Below are 21341 nucleotides of genomic sequence, written 5' to 3'. Positions count from 1 at the left end.
TTGGGATTTCCACACACTCGGACCATTAACACTATCTCACCCATCCACAAGGTAGGGGATCCCATGAGTCCGGAGAACTACAGGATCATTATGATTGGACATGTCATGTCCAAGATTTATGCATCAGTACTTGACTCCGAGGTTAGCAGACTTGCAGAGTGTCGAGGACTGAGAGCAGCAGGACAGGCCGGATTCCGGCGTGATCATGGAACCATGGACCACATTCTGACGCTCAGATGTATCATCGAGGAGGCGAGGTCCCGGAAGCAGAGGGTTTATTGTTGCTTTGTGGATTTTCGCAAGGCATTTGACACGGTCCCGAGAGCCCGCCTCATACGGCGCCTATAGGACTTGGGTTATGACCAGGAGATCATTTGGGCTGTCATGGCACTTTACGAGAGAGTTTTTGGCAGAGTTCGGGTAGGATCCGGGTGGACAGACGAGATCATGAGTACCATCGGGGTCAAACAAGGGTGTCCTTTGTCGCCTACCTTGTTTGGCCTCTACATTGACGAGCTTGAGACAGTGATGCAGACACAGGGGGGGTGTAGGTTGCTCTCTTGCGGGCACGCTGATCCAGATTTTGCTCTATGCAGATGACGTGGCTCTCTTGTCTTCCTCAGTAGAGGGGCTTCAGAGACACCTAGACGCACTACAGTCCTTTTGTGAGTCTCATGATTTGAAGGTCAACCTGGATAAAACCAAGGTCATGATCTTCAATACATCTCGAGCCATCATGCGTCAGGAGCAGTTCACATTTGCGGGGTCATCTGTTGAGATAGTTTCATCATACACTTATCTTGGGGTTATCTTATCCGGACCGAGCTTCACTATGAGACCCGCGATGCAGGCACGCTTGAGTAGAGGGTATGCCTCATTGGCCAGGCTAGAGAGGCAGTGCTTCTGCTCACACTTTCAGGATCGACGCACCAAGGGGTTGCTTTTTGACTCCTTGGCTCGTCAGCGGGGATGTACGGAAGTCCTTGTTGGGGGCCAGACTTGTCGGATACAGAGTGGGCCCGTGTGGAGCGGCTACAGGTTCTCATGCTATCACGGATGATTTGTGGTAAGTCATCCGTTCCTCACCAGATCATTCAGGCTGCGTTTTGGTCACCCCCTTTATAGCTAGATGCTGCATTTCAGGTCATCACATATCTGTACCGAGTTAGGGAATATGGGGATTATACCTCGGGGCGTAGCAGGCTACCATGGATAGCTCTATCCTCTTTTATGGCACTTGCAGCAGGAGGAGATCAGAGGTGCTGGTATGCACGTACAGAGAGATGGTTTGAGCGACTGGGGCTCCACATGGATAGACTACCTCCCTTCCAGTACAGCATGGATGCTTCGTTCTCTCCCCTCTTATCACACGAGGTCAACCAGGTTATCCGTGAGGATGTACTACAGCTACACACTTTTCGGACCTGGTTGGAACCGAGTGAACTCCCAGTGAAGCTTAGCTTCTACAGAGATCACTTCTTACATATCACAGCGGAGGGTTTCATTGACCCACCTAGATACACACAGATTCACCTACCCCACTCGATGAGGATCTCTCTTGGGCAGTTCCGGGTCTCTTCACACAGACTTCGCATCGAGAGCGGTAGAGTAGAGTGACTACCCAGGGAGCGGCGCATATGCACACTATGTGACATACATGAGGTTGAGACAGAGGAGCATTTCATCTTCAGGTGTCCTGTGTACTATGAGATCTGAGGATGTTTCCACTGCCTCTTCAGAGATAGTTATGGGATTTTAGCCCATTTCCTCTCCTACCCAGACCAGCGGTGTTTGCCAGGGTTCATTCATGAGGCACTTAGACAACGCGAGAGGATACTCCGAGCACGGAGACAGGAGCAGACTTCTTCCTCGGTTGATCCCTCTCAAAGCTCTATCACGGAGTTCTTTCAGCTAGATCACATGGATCCCAACGAGACGAGGCCTCGACATGATCGTGACCCGGAGCCCGTGACCCGATAGCTCAGACAGAGGGTCGACACACAGATCACACTTGGAGACATCCCCTCCTTGTTTAGAGTTGGAGCCCGACCGACGGGAGTCACAGTAGCCTTGGTTAGACGCAGAGCTACGACCAGGAGACGTGCCAGGGCTGCACCTTTGAGTGGTCGACAACACTCTATTGCCGACTTCATGCCTTCACTGCCTCATTCATCCTGATATCTTGCTGTTGCTGGGGATGATGATGATATTGATGATGATGCTGAGATTGATATATAGTCGACCATCGACATGACTATGTTGTACTTAGGACTTAGTACTGCCATTCTACATTTTTTGCATTTTGCATTTTGCATTGGTATGGACGCTCGTTTAGTAGCTCCACTACCACAGCTCGTTGTATCAAGATTTTCACAGTCTCATAGACCCATCGGTCTTCCGAAGACTTTAATAAACTTTCTTTCTTTCTTTCTTTTTTTCTCATACTTTTATGCCTTTCAATTTGTTCGATTGATTGATTGATTGAGAGAAAGTGCGAGAGATTGAAAGATTTGTTCGATTTGGTGCAGATTATCTTCTATTGCCATTTTCCGGATCTATTGCTTGCAAAACACACAAATATATTACGACGGCTATATCGGAAGCCGATTGATTGGCTTGAGGAAAAGACAACAGGTATCCGGTTTTTGTCTTGCTTATTGAGTGCACCATAAAACAAAGATCAAAATTTTAAAGTGAAAGAAATTCAAGTGGCATAAAACCAACTGTAGTTTTATAACGATAAGATGAGGACGAGGGGCACCTAAAATTTCTTATATCATAGCCTTGATGGCCAAGCCATTGATTAACCATTCGAGGACGTGATATTTCAAGCAAAGCCTTTTTATCTTTGTCATGAATAAAGTGCCATGGTTTTGCATGCAACAAAAATCAGACTCCTTGCTTTGCACACTTTGTTCAGTCTTCCAAACATCCTTGCTTGGGGTGGTCACTCTTTAAAAACCATTAAATATGTGCAAGCAAGCATGCGTTTAAAATACCCCTATATTTAAAAATTTAGTTTTTTCGCATAATTGTTTACTCCTCTTCCTTCATGCTGTAATTTCAAAATTAAAATTCCCCTCTATAGATGTAGATACCATAATTATATTAGAAGCATTTCTTTAGCCCCCTACTATTCGTGAATGGCCCATAAGTCCCCCAAATAAAAAATCCCCTCCATTAACGACCCTACTACGTTACATGTTGCATAGAGTGACTGCCCCAACTATCCTTGTATAGGTAAATGTAATGCCCGTCTGGGGACGAGCATTTTCTGAGCGAAATCTTCCGAGCGTTCGAGCGAAGGAAAAAAAAAGCTTCCAACTATGCATAAATATGGCAAAAATCGATCAAAAGAAAACATAGTTTCACTTAGAAATATGCAAAGTATTATAGCAATGCCTATTTTATACAAAAATCTTTAGGTGAATCTGTAGGAATGGTGAGAGCATAATGGGATGGCTTTTGAAGAAACCCACATGTAGAGCAGACTTCTCTATGAAAATTCCCTTATGATCCTTCTTACAACTTTTACTTAATAGGGGGTGACATTGAAAACCCTCTCTCAACCTATCTTCATGAAAGAGTTTGTTCAAAGAAAACTCATTGAAGCAAGCCATCCAGGTAGTTTCGCCAGCGAAACCCCTTTGAAGCAAGTCTCCCAAGGTAGTTTCGCTGGCGAAACTACCTTGGACAGCACTTTTAAAAGTGACATAACTTTCATATCCAATGTCCAAATATAGTCATTCAACCACTCAAATTGATCGGAACACCCCATTTGAGCACATCTATGAAGTTATATTTTGGAAAATCTTCCATATATAGTATTAAATATTACATGTATTTTATGAGAGTGATATATAAGCCCAAGTTAATACTTATTTATAGTAATTTAAACTTCTTTAGAAACATGTCCATAAATATGCTATAAAAACACTAAAAAGATATTTCCATATGATATAAATGTGTTAATAAGTAATTATATATGCATAGTATTATTACATTGAGAGTGATTATGAGGAATGTTTCTTAAAGGAATCAACACTTTTTTAAGGTAATAACAGGGGTACAAAGGGATGTCTCTAAATAAGAAAATTATGTTGTGTAAAAATGAATAAGTGACTAGTCTGTATATTTTTATGATAAAGGGATCTAGTTCTAGTGAAAATAAAAGTGTAAAAACCATGTTTCCTAAAGAAAAACATTTTTAAAAATCTCTTGAAAAACACGCTCGGATAAACCTGCTCATAGGTTTTTGCTCGTAAAATTGACGCATCCTGCCCGTCTGAAGTGCATCTCTTGTTTTCATGAGTGGAAGACCCAGGTTACCTCTAAACTTGATGGTTGAGCTCTCAACAAGTATGATATACTCAACAAAGGGGGTCTTCATTTGTCACAACATGTGATAAAGTGAGCCTTGGAACAAGTGAAGGAGAAGAGATCAAGTAGAGCAATCACTTAGCCATGTGCTTGGCAAAGAAGTGAGAGGGGACTTTCCACTTGAGGACAGGCCTATGGATGACAATTTCCATCCCTCATTGTCATCTCCTAGAGAAGATCAAGAGTGTAGGTATGTAAACATTGGTACCTCCGACAATAAGAGAGTTTGTGGATATATTTGCATAATCCTATATGGGACTATAGGGAATCCCAATAGAGGTAATGAAACATTGTATTGATCTACATCTTGCACTACTTGTGACAAAGGTGCCATATTCAATGAGTCCAAACTACCGGTAGTTAAGGTAAAAAATGGAATGAAGTCATGTTCTAGCTAGATGCCAACAATGAGATCTGATTGCTTCTTTTTGAGATGGAGACTGTCAAGACCCAGGATAGTCTTTGTTGGGAAGAACGAATTGACTATCACCTATTGTTTAAAGCCACTTTTGCAAATTCGACCAGCAAAAGAAGTGCTCAGCTCTGCCCGTTCTACCAAACGCACGGAGGGAAAAGCATATCACTACGAAGGGGAGGCAGAGGGGAAGCCATCGGGCCAAGCGGAAGTCGAGGAATCCAAACAGGTGAGGAGTTATGAAGAAAAACGGAATTCAGCTGAAGGAGGCTGAAAAACCAGTCCAAAATCTCAACAAAGGGAGAAGATGAGAGAGAAAACCACACATGTGAAGTTTAGAAGGCCCAGGAAGGTCCAGGAATGGCAAAAGAGCATGTAGAAGGCACTAGAGCCACCTGGAACTCTAGGGGGGCCACTGAAGGTACATAGCCCTCTAGGGGACCCATTAAAAATGCTACATCATGATTTCCCAACAACCACTCTTTTAATTCCTTGGAATGCCTTTGGGCCTAGGGATTAATTACGCTTATGTGCTAGGCACCATGCCGCGTTTAAATACACACATTATTAAGCCCACGCTTGGACTTTTAAATCCAAAGTTGTCACGGTTTTGTAGTACATCAAAGTACTTAGAAAATCACGCCCCCGTGACATACCCCTCTCTTGAAACAGCAAACCACAGTTTGCTGCCCCAAAACACAGGAGTGAGCATGAAATATAGCATAAAAGAGTATACAAGAAAGCTGCAGCTATAGTATACAGAGACAGTGAAAATATGGCTAGGAGAGGCATGCATCCATCCATATACACTGCTCAAAATCTATGTGATCCTCGGCGATCAATAGTCAAGATGCATCAATATCATGAAGTCTCACAGTAGAAATTGACACGTCCCAGCACTCCTGAAACCTCTGATCTGCAAGCAAACACAAGAACACACACAACGTGAGAAACTGAGCAGGCTGCTCACCACCCAACCATGACATCTACAGGATGTGATCCCGAATCAGGAGATGTCCCCTCCGAGCCACGAGCTGAGCTACTGGCACGAACTCCCAACCAGATCCTAACCAGCCTGGTGTCCCATACCACCAGGTGGTGCTATGAAGCCTGGGATCTGCTACTGGGCCTTGGGCTAGGCTATGATGCAGGCGCGCGTCCGTGACTCAATCCAGGATCAGACCTAGCACCTGGGAACGAACTTTGCTCCCATCGGCTCACTGAGAACTGAACCCCTGGGCCCCTTTTATAGACTCGGGCCCCAAGCGCCAAAAATAGCGAAGACCCCTAACTGGTTTGTACCCTTGCCACTCAACCCGAGAATCAAGCGTGCCTAGCTATAAGCCTCCCCAGGCTACCTGAGCTAGTCTTGTGTACCCAGTACACGTCAGATACCAATCCGTGCACATGACATACTTCCCCTCCTCTAAGAACTCACTCCTGAGTTCGCTAATAAACCCGGAAATGTTCTCTGGAGGTTTTGTAATGTCTGCCATGTTGCATCCTCCTCAACACGATCCTTCCACTTGATCTTGTATTCCGTGATAGTTCTATTTCGAATCTGTCTTTCACAAAATTCAAGAATACACTCAGGTTCGTGTGGAATAAAAGTCAAATTTGTAACTTCTATTATCTCGTGAGGAGAAACAAGTTGATCATCTGCACCCAAGACTTCTTTTAGTCTACTGACATGAAAGACTGGATGTACTTTAACATCAGGAGGCAATTCTAGTCGATATGCAACTGGTCCAATTCTTTTAATAACCTTGAATGGACCACAGTATCTGGGGGATAATTTCGGAACCAAACCAATACTTAGGCTCTTGGATTCCTTGGGAATTCGCAAATATACCATCGTTCCTTCAGAGAACTCTCTAGGTGAACGATGTCTATTAGCATAAAATCTGTCCCGATCTTGGGCACCTCTAATAGACTCCTTGGCAAACTGCAACATTTCCTGCATGTCTTGCAAGAAGGTCTTTGCAGCATCATTTTGGATTCCCTTTAACCCAACCATAACTGGTGACTTAGGTTGAAACCCGTACATAAGCATAAAAGGACTGTAACCAGTACTCGAATGCTTTGCACTGTTATAAGCAAATTCTATGATAGGTAGATAATCTTCCCATGAAGACTGTCTCTTAGATACATATGCCCGAAGCATATCTTCAACCAATTGGTTAACCTTCTCTGTATTGCCATCGGATTGTGCATGATCTGAGGAACTCATACTTAGATAAGTTTCTAACTTCTCAAAAACAAGTGTCCAAAAGTTACTTGTAAACTTTGAGTCCATGTCACTGACTATGTCAGAGGGTAAACCATACAGCTTAAACAAGTGGTCCACAAACTCGTGAGCCAGCTGAACAGCTGAAATAGTTGTTCTAGTAGGTAAGAATCTAGCCATTTTTGTCAGACGGTCGACTATGACCCAAATGGAGTCATGACCCTTGCGCGTTCGAGGCAAACCAGTAATAAAATCCATGGAAATACTTTCCGATTTATTACCTGGAATCTGTAATGGCTGTAATAAACCCGCGCTTCTAAGGTGTTCTGCCTTAGTAACCTGACAAACCTGGCAACCTACTACATAGTTTTCAATAAATGCACGCATCTTAGGCCAATAAAAGGTATGCTTCACAAGAGAGAGAGTCCGATGTATACTCGGATGTCCAGCACTAGGAGCATCATGACACTCCCAGAGAATCTTGGATCTAAGTTTCAGAACATTTGGCACACAAATCTTTCCATTCCGGAATAGCAAGCCGTTCCTAATCATCCACTGACCTCCCGCCGCCTGTACCGTAGGTGGCACAATCCCTGAGTCCTAGTCAACCATGGAGCTCCCATCCTGGACTCTCTGCCAATAAGAACTGAAATGACTATCAGTTGCGCAAAGCCCTCTCAAGGATTGAAATAGGTCTGAGGATATTTCCGTAAATGACATAGCATTTACAAACTTGACTTGACGTAAGGCATCCGCCACACTATTCAACGAACCCTTTCGATAATGTATTTCAAAATCAAAATCTTGTATTAATTCTGCCCATCTAGCTTTCCGTCCCCTCAATTCAGACCCATCACACATATATAATTGACTAATGATCAGTCAATACAGGAAACTTCGAACCATACAAGTAGTGTCTCCAAACCTTAAGGGCATACACTACAGCATAGAGTTCCTTTTCTAGTGTGGGCCAACGATATTGGGTGTCGTCTAGCTTCTTACTCTCAAAAGCTACAGGTCTGCCCTCTTGGAATAGAGCTGCCCCAATCGCAAAATCACTCGCATCGGCCTCTAAAACATAAGGCGAGATAGGATCGGGTAATGCAAGAACGGGTGCTTCCTTGATAGAAAACTTCAAGGTTTCAAAAGCCTTGTTCAATGCATCATTCCAAGAGATCGGCTGGGTAGACCTGCGTCCACGACCTTTCAATATGTTTGTCAGGGGTGCCGTGATATGTGAATAATCACGCACAGACTTGCGTAGAAATACCGTAAATCCTAGGAAAGAACGAAGTTGTTTCACAGTTTGAGGGATAGGCCATTCTAAAACCGTCTGGATACGATCTAGATCAATGCTAATACCTTCAGAAGAAATCTTGTGTCCTAAGTAAATGATCTCCTTCATAAAGAAGTCACATTTACTCATCTTGGCATAGAGCTTATGCTGTCTTAGACTAACTAAGACAATCTGGAGGTGTCCTATGTGATCCTCTAGCGTTCGGCTATATACCAAGATGTCATCTAAGAACACTACAACGAATTTGCCCAGAAAATCTCGGAACAAATCGTTCATCATTTGCTGGAAGGTGGCAGGAGCATTGGTCAAACCAAAAGGTAATACGAGAAACTCGTAGTGGCCATACCTAGTTCGAAATGCGGTTCTATCTATGTGTTTAGCATAGATACGGATTTGGTGATAACCCGTATGCAAATCAATCTTAGTGAAATACTTCGCTCCGGCCAAACGGTCTATTAGATCATCGGAACGAGGTAGAGGGTATCGATTCTTAATTGTCACTTTATTCAATCGTTTATAATCTATACACATTCTCCATGTAGAATCTTTCTTCTTCCTTAAGAGGACAGGTGCTCCCCAAGGTGATTTACTTGGGCGAATATAGCCCATATTCAGGTAATCCTGTAGCTGTGAAGCTAGCTCATCTTCCTCAAGCTGGCTCATCCTATAAGGTGGTACACTAATAGGTTGAGCCCCAGGTACTAAGTCTATGCGATGATCTACTGCCCGTTCTGGAGGTAAACCTTCCGGCAGTTGAGCAGGGAATGCATCCTTGAAACCATCTAACAACATTCTCAATTCACGGTGTTCAAACACACTTAAATCATTCTTGTTATTTACAGAGACAACAAATGAAGAAAGCGGAATCAAAACACACTGATAGACATCATAATGAGAAGTGTTTAATATATTCCGAAGCTGCATCGCAGATACAATAGGTCCCTGAGAAGAGGGAATATTATCACACTGAATACAAAATTGGGTGTCCTTATCCAAAAAAGAAAGGGTATGTTCCTTCCATCCAATTTGAATATCGTGGGTTTTAAACCACTCTATTCCGATTAACAAGTCCACATGCTCCAAGTGCATAACATAGCACGTAAGAGCCGCTGTGTATTCTTGAATCCGGATAGAAAGGGCTTCAATCTTGCGATCCCAAAACTGCTTCCCAACTGGAAGCTGCACCTCATAGGTGTGATCGCTAGGTATCGTGGACAGCCCCATCTTCTGCACAAATTTGTAATTAACAAAGTTGTGAGAGCTGCCCGGGTCAAAGAGAATGTGAACTCTTTGGTCCCTAACTTCTCCATAAACTTGGAAAAGATCATGGGAACCAAATAACGAAGTATTGAAAGTGCAATTACAAGAAAGTGGGCAGGTAATGACATTTACAGAAATACCTGTTATCGAAACTTGGTTCGCTTCCTTGGCTTTGGTACCCGGACCCGCCTGGAGCTTCGGTCCCAGCGCTTGCTTTTGGTTCTTGCGCTTAGGACAATCATTCTTAGTGTGGCTCCGCTCCTTGCAGAAGAAGCAACGTCCTTCCTTCTTTAGCTTCAAGGTACAAAGGAAACGGGCACGACCATTCTTCGCCTGAGTCAAGTGTTTCTTGGAGGCGCTGTCTATAGACTTCGTCTCCCCAGTACCAGTGGTAGACTGGAAGAACTTTCGTTTGTTCTTCCCACTCGTGTCGGAAACTGTGGTTCCCTTTGCACTGGCCATGGTATCATCATAAATACGCGCGTAATTCATGGCCTCTTGCAACGTGGTACACTTGTTGTTCTTAATCCGCAACTTGTACGAGTTAGGCAAACCATCCACAAAGAAACCTAACAAGGTCACTGGATCCATCTTTGTAGCTCTGGTCTGCAAATCCCGAAACCTCTGAAGATAAACCTCAAAAGTCAAGTTCCGCTTGGACATATCGAGAGCTTTGAGCTTGCCTACGATATCATAATCGTCCTCCTTCAGAAACTCCTTCCTGAAGACCCCTTTGAAATCTATCCATGTTGCAGGCTTGGGTTGGAGTTCCTTCTACCACAACAAAGCCTTTCTTGACATGAACCCAGCTGCAAGCTGTATTTTCTTGTCATCTGGGTACGGGTGAAACTGGAAGTGTACTTGCCACTTGTGCAACCAAGTGTCAACAACCTCCTTGGTACGAGACTTCTGATCTCCGGGAAAAGGATCTGGAGTGATGTTCGGACCTAACATTGAAGCAATGGCATCCACATGCGTGAGTGCCTAAACAGTGCTAGTCAGAAGTGTAAGGGTAGACTGAATCCCTTGGAGTTGCTGTGTCAACCCCGTTTGATTCGCATTAACTTGCTCAAACTTTCCATCAAGAGCAGTGGTGAATTCACTGAAGGCTTTCTTCGTAATCAGATCGTCGTAGAGACCCTGGTCATCTTCTGCAGGGTAGTCCAAATCTTGGTCACCCATCGCAAACTCAGGATTGACAGAATCAGCCATGTCTGAAATCTGATACGAAAAGAGTAGTGAACTGAGAGAAGTGACTGGTGGAATCGAAGCTTGAAGGAGAGTGGAGCAGAGGAAAAAAAACTGTCCCAAGAGGAGGTGACGAAAGAAGAGAAGCTGGCCGAAAAGAAGGTACTGTAAGCTGACGATCAGCTTGAGTAGGTGAACCCGGTTTCGCTGCTGTCTGTACTGTACGGAAATCTGCTGCAGCTGTAGCCGTACCTAGGTGACGAAATTCTGGTAGAGGTGTGGAGAGGTCTTCTGGCGCACTCTAGCATAGGCTGTGGCTGAGCTTATGATCTCGCCAGGCTATAAAGGAGACGGTGCAGCTATTCTTGGAAGCTATGCTTTCTAGAAAAGCCCACCCTCCCAAACTTGGAGGGTTGATGCTTTTTTTTAGCATGCACACCCTCCCAAACTTGGAGGGTCGATGCTTTTCTCGCCCCACCCTCCCAACTTGGAGGGTGGTGCTTTTCTCGCATCAGCCTCCCCGAGCAGCCTGGCCGCATCCTGCTCCAGCCTATGGCGCACCCCCCTGCCTGGCCGAATCACGCTCCAACTATGGCGCACCACTCAGCCTCACCTACCTGCGTCACCTAACCTCTGCGCAGCCTTGACCAAAGCACGGGATCCCTCCGCCTACCAAACAGCTCCTCTCACGCCTCTCCTCCAATCATCTCCACTCTCTCCTAGCTACACCTCACACCCTCTCTCACTTAAACCCTTCAGCAATCTCGAATTCATCACTCACTCTCTTCTTCATACCTTTTCCCTAAATCCTGACCACTTCCCATAACCGATGAACCAAACAAGAACTTGCAGCACAAATTTCGAAATTAGGGCATACCTGGAGGAACAAATCGTCCAAAATTCTTGGAACAGAAGTTCCTGTCTCAGGAGCTCGCTCTGATGCCAACTGACACGTCCCAGCACTCCTGAAACCTCTGATCTGCAAGGAAACACAAGAACACACACAACGTGAGAAACTGAGCAGGTTGCTCACCACCCAACCATGACATCTACAGGATGTGATTTGAATCAGAAGATGTCCCCTCCGAGCCACAAGCTGAGCTACTGGCACGAACTCCCAACCAGATCCTAACCAGCCTGGTGTCCCATACCATCAGGTGGTGCTGTGAAGCCTGGGATCTGCTACTGGGCCTTGGGCTAGGCTATGATGGAGGCACGCGTCCGCGACTCAATCCAGGATCAGTCCTAGCACCTAGGAACGAACTTTGCTCCCATCGGCTCACTGAGAACTGAACCCCTGGGCCCCTTTTATAGACTCGGGCCCTAAGCGCCAAAAATAGCGAAGACCCCTAACTGGTTCGTACCCTTGCTACTCAACCCGAGAATCAAGCCTGCCTAGCTCTAAGCCTCTCCAGGCTACCTGAGCTAGTCTTGTGTACCCAGTACACGTCAGATACCAATCCGTGCACATGAGAGAAATACTGTCAGCTCAGTATCTCGGATGAAACATATAGTGACATCAAGCGACCTCATGAAATCACCGTGATCCCGTCTGTACTGACGGAGTGGAGGTGCTACCCCCCTCTCGAACACCAGGTAATGCTCCAGACGCTCACTCTGCTGAACTACCTATAGGAGCCCGGACCGCAGTCGGCTCTAATTGGAAAGCATTAAGGTAAAGCTGCAATATCCCATGTGAATTTGCCAGTTCACCTTCCTCCATCTATTTTGCATCAAGTGATGGGTAATTTTGAAATTTTACCAAGTGGCGACGGATAACTTTACCCTTGAGCTTTCTATCTCTGTGTGCCAGAATTTGCTCTGGGACCAGAAGTTCATCCTGTTCTTCCACTTCAGGTTGCACCTCATCAGGTAAATCCTCGGGAATATCTCCATGATATTGCTATAATAAGCTCACATGAAAGGCATTATGTATCTTCCAATGCGGAGGCAACTTCAGCCTGTAAGCTACCTCGTTTATCTTTTCAGAAACTTGGAAAGGACCATAGTAACGCATGTTCAGCTTTGTGTATAACCTTTCCTTGCCTTTCTTATTTTTCAGCCTTGCCTTCTGAAAACGCAGCAAAACCCAATCACCTTCTGTGAATACCAATTCCCTGCGATGCTTATCTGCTGCTCTTTTTTGCTTGTCTTGACTTCTTTGCAAGGCATATTTGATCTTCTTGTAAGCCTCTTCAAGGCTTTCCACACAACGATCAGCTTCGAAGATTTTCTCTTTTGTATGCAAAAAGGGAGGTATCTTCCTGGCACCTTCCACTATTTCAAAAGGTGCTTTACCTGTGGATGTGTGCATCGTATTATTGTAAGGCAAATAATGCTCCCATTTGCTTTTGTGGTCTGAGACATAGCATTTAAACATATCCAAGATGGTATAGTTTTCTTGCTCCGATTGTCCATCAGATTGAGGGTGAAAAGATGACGAAAAATTCAGCGTAGTGCCTACATTTTCAAACAGCCCTCTCCAAAAGAGGCTGGTCATCCTCGGATCTCTATCACTGATTATGGATTCAGGCATCCCATGATACTTGAAGACATGCTGTGGAAACATTTTCATGCATAAAGAACTCACTTTTCTTGGTGCTCTTGAAACACAATAGTGAGGTGTTTCCTGTGCTCCTGCTCATTTTTAGAGAACACAATGATGTCATCGAAGAAGGCCCACAAACTTTCTATGTGCTCTAAAAATTCTGTCAATCATTCTGTTGAAAGTGGCAGGTGCATTAGTCAAACCAAAAGGCATCACAAGGAACTCATATAAGCCAAATGAAGTGCGGAGGGCAGTCTTATAGACATCTTCAGGCCGTATCCTTATTTGATGGTATCCACTTTTAAGGTCAATACGACTGAACATTGAGAAACCTTCCAACCGATCCAATATATCATCAATGCGTGGAATTGGAAAACGGTTCTTAATTGTGACTTTATTCAAAGCCCTATAATCAATACACATTCTCCAACTGCCATCCTTCTTTTGCACAAGCAACACAGGGGAACAGTAAGGAGAATTACTTGGCTGTATATTTGCAGCATTTCCTTCACTAGGGAGAGCCATGCTTGGCTGAACATTAGGCATGGGAGCATATGCTGTGGCTTGCATGCCTGGTTGCATTCCCACATTGTCATACATGGCTTGCTTTCTATGCCCAATTGGCGGTGAAATCAACATAGCATCAAAGATAGAATTTGTACCAAAATATTTAGGTTGCTGCCTCAAATATGGCTGAGGTGGTTGAGCCACATTTATGGACTGCACATTATTATTTTGAGGAGTAGAAGTACCCAAACCAAGCCTTGTGCTGGCTGCTCATACTGTTGCACTGGCTGTACTTTTTGTACCTCTTTCTCAAGTGCTCTTTTGGGTGATCCCTCTCTCTTGGAAGTCACTTTCTGAGTCATTTTTGATGGCTGTCCCTCATGGGAAACTGATGCATGAGTGTGCGGTCCGCCATGAGAAGCTGATGCATGTGTGTACTCACTCTTTCCGTGCTTGTGCTTTGTTGATTTCTTCTTCTTCTTGGCATTTGTTTGCACAATCTGAGCCAAATTTTGAGCCAGCTGAGTCAAAGCAGTCACTGCACTTGCAAGCTGTGCATTCAACATAGTAGCATCATCTGACTCACTGCTAGATCTAGTATCACCGTTGAGCTCAGTTGTAGCTTCATGTGTGGCATGCTCAAAAGGCATTTGTTGTGCTCCCTGCAGCTGTACACTAGCTGGATCATTAAGGCTTTCCTGCCTTCTCCTTTGAGGAGTTGTGGAGCTCTCTTGCTCATGGGTACTCACCATGTTTATGGTTGTAATATTCAGCTGTCAAAAAGTGCAGCAAAGATATCCTTCCACCAAACTACCGAGGCCCACCTCTTGAGAAAGAGTGTGTGGTATCCCGGCAATGGAACCAATGAAACTGGCCTCTAATCACTCAGAGGGCAGTGGAACTAAACCTTTAATCACTTCAGCACTTATTTACAGCTCACAAAGCATATATCACAACCATTAACCATTGCATGATCACCATTTGGCATTTACCCATTTGTTCACAAACAAAACCACTGAAAAAGGGATGGAGGCTAGAATGCCCCTGCTCAACAAACATAGACAAGTGCACCTGATTGGCCCCAAACACCGTGGCGTCCCTTTCGGTATTTCTTTACATTTCACAGTGAAATGATTACAAGTTGCATCTGGGAGACCTTCCCTGCAACTGAGCACGCAGCCCCAATTCACTAAGCCTTGGCAAGGCTTTCAAGCATAGAACACCATCACATAAGTGCACTTAACCCATAGGCTCAATCCAAAGGCATTCTCTTTTCCGAGTGCAATTCCATTGGCTGTCCAGATGCAATCACACTGCACCCCAGCTGCACTCTCTTTGAGTGGTTTCCAGAGGGCATTCACAAAGCTTTTCAAAGCTCCAAAATAAAGTACCCAACCAAAGAATGACTCATGTAGCACTGCCTGGGCACGTGTGAGCCAAGAAAGAGGTGGCACATGAGGCCAACCAATAGCTTATGGCAAAAAGAAATTGCAGCAGCAAAATCACAACTCACCAAGCCCTGAAAACTCGAACCAAGTCCTCAATCGCCAAGAGGACATAGTAGCCAATGCCCAATTGCATTCTCAGCCAAAGAGGAGTGCAAAGGCATGAAGAAAGAGCATTTACAAGAGCCGACCAGCAAGAATTCCACTGAAAAATGCGAAAAGAAGCACTTCTGTCGCGAAGAGATGGGAGTTCTTGGGCTCAAAGGAAGCGTGCTTCAGAGAGGAATGCATTGAGAAGGTTTTGGAGAAGTTGCATCGCCGGAAAGTCCTCCATAACTGAGAAAGACCAGTCAACTAGCGCACGGGACCACTCGAAATTCAACAGAAAGCTGTAGCTTTGCAAGAGGAGAGGCCCAGGAGGCGGTAGAAGCAAAAAGGTCTAGAAAAAGCCACTTTTGCAAATTCGACCAGCAAAAGAAGTGCTCAGCTTTGCCCGTTCTACCAAACGCACGGAGGGAAAAGCATATCACTACGAAGGGGAGGCAGAGGGGAAGCCATCGGGCCAAACGAGGCAGAGGGGAGGCCATCGGGCCAAACGAAAGTCGAGGAATCCAAATAGGTGAGGAGTTATGAAGAAAAACGGAATTCAGCTGAAGGAGGCTGAAAAACCAGTCCAAAATCTCAACAAAGGGAGAAGATCAGAGAGAAAACCACACGTGTGAAGTTTAGAAGGCCCATGAAGACAAAGAACCTTGTTTTGAAAGCTAGCTCCTGCGAGCCCTCCTCCCTCCTTCCGTAGCCTCTACCTCCCTACCTTCCTCCGCCTCACCTACGCTCTCGCCTCGCGCCCCTCGCCCTCGCCTCTCGCCTCGCCTCGCGCCCCTCGTCCCTCGCCTCGCGCCCCTCGCCCCTCGCCCTTCCTCTGCCACCACGCCCTCGCCTCGCCCCTCGCCCCTCACCACCACACCTCGCCTCCGCCCTCCGCCCTCGCCTCCGTCACCGCCCTTCTCCCTTGCCTTCGACCTCCGCCCTCCGCCCTCGCCTTCGACCTCCGTCCTCCGCCCTCCGTCCTCGCCTTGGACCTCCGCCCTCGCCTCGCCACGCCCTTGCCTCGCCCCCCGCCCTATACCCGCCGCCTTGCCTCACCCCGCCATCGCCTCCTCTTTCTCCGCCCCGCCTCGCTTCGCCTTGCCTTATCCTCCTCCGTCACACCCAGGCTCCATCCCTCGTCTATCTCCCCCCCCCTTTTTTGGTGGCAGCCTCTTCCTCATCGGAGGTCTCGTAGTTTGTCTTGGCGGTATGGCGTCTCCCTGCCTGGAACCGGAGGCCCAGCCGGACCCTCCCTCTCCAGATGCCTACCGCGTGATCTTGACAGAGCAACAGTTGTCTCGGGTACAACAGGTTGCCAATGACTTTGCCCTCACTTCAGTCTATGGCAGAGTCATTGGACACTCTGCCTCCAGACCAGCCATCAGGGATTGGCTTCAATCCACTGTTATGCTAGAGGACAGCCACATCGAGGAGGTGGCCCTTATGGGAAGGGGCATCTTCTGGCTTAAACTCTCCACTGCGAAAGCTGCGAGCAACCTGATTGCTGGTTCCCCCACATCTGTGGATGGAAAGATCATCATGATAGTCCCTTGGTACCGAGGATTCAGCGCAGCGGACTTTGATGCTCGTTTTTGCATACCTCGCCACCCAGTGACGCTAGTTTTTCCAGGCCTTGCTACTGAGTTGCGGCCGATAGTCAGGGACCTGGGTTCCCACTTTGGCTGGGTGATGCATGACACTTTCGTCGACGCGGTTGCTGTGGCAGGAGCTCCTAGAGTTCGTGTGGCTGTGGCAGACCCTGCGTCCCTCCCTGCAGTGATTGAGATCGTGACAGATGCTGGCAGCATTACTCAGAGCATGGTAGTCACAGGACAGCCAGGAGTGCCTGAGGTGTCACGGCTTTGGGCACCTGGCTGCTGCTTGTCCACGCTTCTCCAGCTCCTCCCGGCCCCCCCCCGCCCCCCCCCCAACCCCCTCCCCCTCCCTCTGGGCAGCCACGTTAGGAAGAGCAGAGGCAGCCGGAGTCCGGTCCAGAGGTGGTTGGCGGCTAGACCGAGGTCAGAAGGAAAAGAGGAAAGAATAAGAAGACTTCTGACAAAGGCAAGGAGGCAGAGGTTACCCAACCTGCAGCAGCGCCTCAGAGACCTGACATGCAGCCGCCCTAGGGTCCTGGGAGAGCTTCTTCTTCGTCTGTAGCCCGCCCTCCGCAGCCTCAGGTCCCCCTCTCTTCCGATCCCCAGCTCCCTTCCACTCAGCCCCAGCCCCTACCCCAGCCGCAGCCCCCTTTACCCGACCCGCAGCATCAGTCCCTGTCTCTTCCTCTTCAGTCCCCTCCTCTTCCTCTTCAGCCCCAGTCCCAGCCCCAGCCCCATCCCTCCTCCCCCGCCCCTCTCAGCTCTTCCGCAGTGTCAGCTGCACCGGTGGTTCCTCAGCCGCGTGCAGCCCCCACTCCCCCTCCTCTGCCCCCCCGCTAGTCGCTTCCGTGGAGTCTGAGCTGCCTACCCCTCAGCCTCCTTCCCCTTCCCCACCCCAGGCAGGGCACCTCGAGACTGCACCACCCCTGGAGCAGTCTTCCTTGTCTGCTAGCTCGGCCCCCTCAGTTGCAGACTCTGGCGGGCCTCAGCTCCAGGAGAGAGAGCTTCCTCGCGACTTCTACAGGTCCGGTCCCTGGGATTACTTGGATGTGGCCGACCTCGGGACCTTTCCAGCTTGCCTCGACATCAGTATCTTCCTGCTCCGTAAAGGGGCGGATGGGAAGATCGCAGCCTTGGCCCTGAGGGATGGCCCCAGCTTTGCTTTCACCTTTCTCAGCGACGGCACCGAGATTTGGACAGACGACTCGGTCTGGGAGGCTCTCAGAGAGTAGACGCACGCTCAGATTTGCTCCTGGATAGGCCCGTCGGGTGGACAGCTTCTCGAGACTCAGTGGTCCGAGGGTGACGTGCGCCTGCGGTGGCGTTGCGCCGCCAAGCGTTTCAGATTGATTGTGATCCTCAGGCCCCCTCTGTCGTGGCCCCTCCCCCAGGATGTCAGAGCCTGGACTCCTCAGAAACTTCGCGCCTTCTACAGGATGACTACCTCAGAGATCTCGAGTTGGCTCAAGAAAGCGTTTGTCCATGGCACCTGGCACCAAAGGCTTCACGCCTTTGCTAAAAGTTTTGAAGAACGGGCAGGATGACCCCGCCTCCCCCTCCAAACCCTCACAAAAGCGTCAGCGCCTTCATTTCGAAATTTCAGCCTCTTCATCGACCTCAGCCGCGAGCAGACAGCTGTTTGCAGCCTACCAGTCCTCATCATGAGCTTACACCTTGTCTCCTGGAACGTGAACGGGTTTCATTCTTCTGGCACCCGTGGTCCTAGGAAGCTCATCTTGAGACAGGAACTTCAGCCAGCAGTGATTGGTCACTTGGATATACTCCTGCTCCAGGAGCATAACCTTTCAGTGGCTCATTCTTGTAGCTGCGGGAAGATCCTCCCTGGACGCTCTCACACTTATTGGGAGCCCTCGATCGGTGCACAGGGAAGGAGTGGCGGTGTCTGCACTTCCGTTTGCGAGTCGTTTGCCCAGGGAGTTTTTGGCCATGGTACGTTGATCCCAAGCCGTGCACTTTGGGTTGGCCTAGAGTTGGAGGGCTCCAAAATAGGAATCCTCAACATCTATGCACCCACAGACCTCCGATGCAAAGCCACCTTCTGGAGGATACTCACAGAGATTCTCCCAGACATGGATTCGTTGATTGTTGGAGGTGACTTCAACAATCTGGAGACTTTGGAGGACCAGCAGGGCAGAGGACCAGAGTTTACCGGTATAGCTCAGGCAGAGCAGTCCGCTTGGGACTCCTTTATCTTCGCGACAAGAGGTAGGGACAGCTGGAGCGACACGTCCTTCCGCCGATGGCACGGGAGCTTGGACTTCTCGTGGGGCTTCCGCAGGGAAGGAGGCAGACTCCTGGAGAGACTGGACAGATTTTATGTCAGTGATTGGGCCATCAGCAGCGGTGGTCAGGTGGGTGTAGTGCCAGGGACGACACTCTCCGACCATGCGCCAGTGCTCTTATCACTAGACTCGGCAGCTCAGTCCCTTCCTCCCCCCGTTCGTGCAGGATTCCTGATTCCATCTCCTCTAGGGAGGAGGTGCGTAGTAGTATCGGTAGCCTTTGGGACAGAGATTGGGACGAGTTCGTGGATCTGGTAGAGTCGGTGGCGCAGGCTCTGCAGGAGTCCAGCCAGATTTGCCAGCTCGCAGCCCTTCAGGTTCGCCAGGAGTGGTGGGGCAGAGAGAGAGCTCTTTGTAGGGACCTCGCCTCCATTCAGCGACTCCAGCAGGCAGCTCCGGGTTCGGAGGAGCTTCGGATCCAGGCCCTTCGAGCCAGAGCCCTTCTTGAGGAGACTCTCAAGCGTCGCTCAGAGTTTTCTTATCACGCCTCCCTCTCCTACTGGGCTCGGAAGGGCGACCGGATGAGCAAAGAGTTCTTCAGGACGCATGGCCAGAGGGCAGCAGGTGACGAGCTCCGGAGTCTTAGGACAGCGGAGGGGCACATCGTTACTGATCCGGAAGAGGTCTTGGGGTTGGCTACCGACTCTTTTCCAGCAGGAGCAGCTTGCCCCCCGTACTAGACGTTCCCGCGAGGAGGTGTGGAGGCACATTCCAGCCCTTGTTCAGCCCAGCATGCAGACGACGTTGATGGCACCGTTCACCACTGTCGAGATGCAGGAGGCCTTGATGGCCATCGATGGGCAGAAATGCCCTGGCGAGGATGGGCTCTCTCGCGCTTTCTTCACCTCTTTCTGGGATCAGATCCATCAGCCCCTCCTAGCAGCCCTCCAGAGGATTTTCAGCAGCGGACATATGCCAGAGAGCCTCTCTTCGGGATTGATTTGCCTCATCCCGAAGGGAGGAGACCGACAGGAGATCCGTCAGTGGCGCCCGATCACTCTCCTCACCACTGCCTACAAAATCCTTGCCAAGATGATCAACGCCAGAGTTCGGCCACTACTTCCTGACCTCATTTATGACACTCAGACAGGCTTTGTCCAGGATCGCAGTATCCTGGATAATGTCTTCACCTTCTCAGAGGCGACGGAGTGGGCTCAGCACAGCGGGTCGCACTTAGCCATCCTACTTCTCGACTTTGAGAAGGCCTACGATCGAGTGGACTGGTCCTTCCTGGAGGGTACTTTGGAGAGACTTGGATTCCCAGTAGGATGGATTCAGGGTATCTCAGCGTTATACAGGACAACTTCTAGCAGGGTCATCATCGGCGGCAGGATGGGAGAGTGTTTTCGATTGGAGAGATTAGTGCGTCAGGGTTGCCCCCTCGCTCCTTACCTGTTTCTCTTCTTCGCCGAGGCGATGACATACTACCTTCGGGCGAGGTCGATCGGGATCCGGGATGTTCGCCTTCCCATCAGGGAGGACACGGAGCTCCTGGACTCGGAGTATGCATATGACACAGCGCTGTATGTTCAGGATGTATGTTCAGGATGATGAGATGATGCTGGAGAGGGTGAGGCTGGCCTTAGAGGTCTTCTGCTCGGTAGCCGGTGCGAAAATCAACTGGAACAAATCAGTTGGTTTTCTCACAAACCCTGGGGCATGCTCACAGTGGGGGAGGTTTTTGGGTTTCAGATGGATCCCGCGGGGGCAGACAGCTAGATATCTCGGCTTTCAGGTCAGCCTGGACATCACGCCAGCTCAGCAATTTCTTTCGGTGCTAGATTCCATTCGACGAAAGCTGGCTTTCTGGAGCACTGCTAAGCTCTCTTGCAGGTCGTGCTCTTGTAGTCAACCAAGTTCTCTTGGCCACGGCCTGGTATGTGGCCTCTTGTTGGTGCTTCTCGAGATCCAGTGTGGCACAACTCAGGAGGATGGTCCGGAATTTCCTGTGGTCTGGGGGGGATGGTCTCAGAGATACCAGAGCCAGGGTCGCCTGGCAGACAGTCATTCTTCCGCAGGCTGAGGGTGGCTTGGGGGTTATTGATCCTGAGCTTCAGAGTCAGGCCCTGCTGGGCAAGTTAGTTAT

General features: G+C 48.3%; 1 protein-coding gene across 1 annotated transcript in view; it reads left to right on the top strand.

Moving 5' to 3' along the window:
* LOC147899683 (UDP-Glycosyltransferase superfamily protein) overlaps positions 1-21341 on the top strand; it is a 92449-nt gene that overhangs the window by 24726 nt on the left and 46382 nt on the right. Inside the window, exon 4 of the mRNA XM_087378188.1 lies at positions 2529-2634. Coding sequence (XP_087234314.1) covers positions 2529-2634 — 106 coding nt within the window. The remainder of the gene's footprint in view (positions 1-2528; positions 2635-21341) is intronic.

Source organism: Dipteris shenzhenensis, chromosome 8 (assembly GCF_047967505.1).
Source record: "Dipteris shenzhenensis isolate YYH24624 ecotype China chromosome 8, Dip_SZ_1.0, whole genome shotgun sequence".
Classification (NCBI taxonomy): domain Eukaryota; kingdom Viridiplantae; phylum Streptophyta; class Polypodiopsida; order Gleicheniales; family Dipteridaceae; genus Dipteris; species Dipteris shenzhenensis.
Note: the sequence above shows the minus strand (reverse complement) of the source record. Positions and strands in the feature narration are given on the sequence as shown.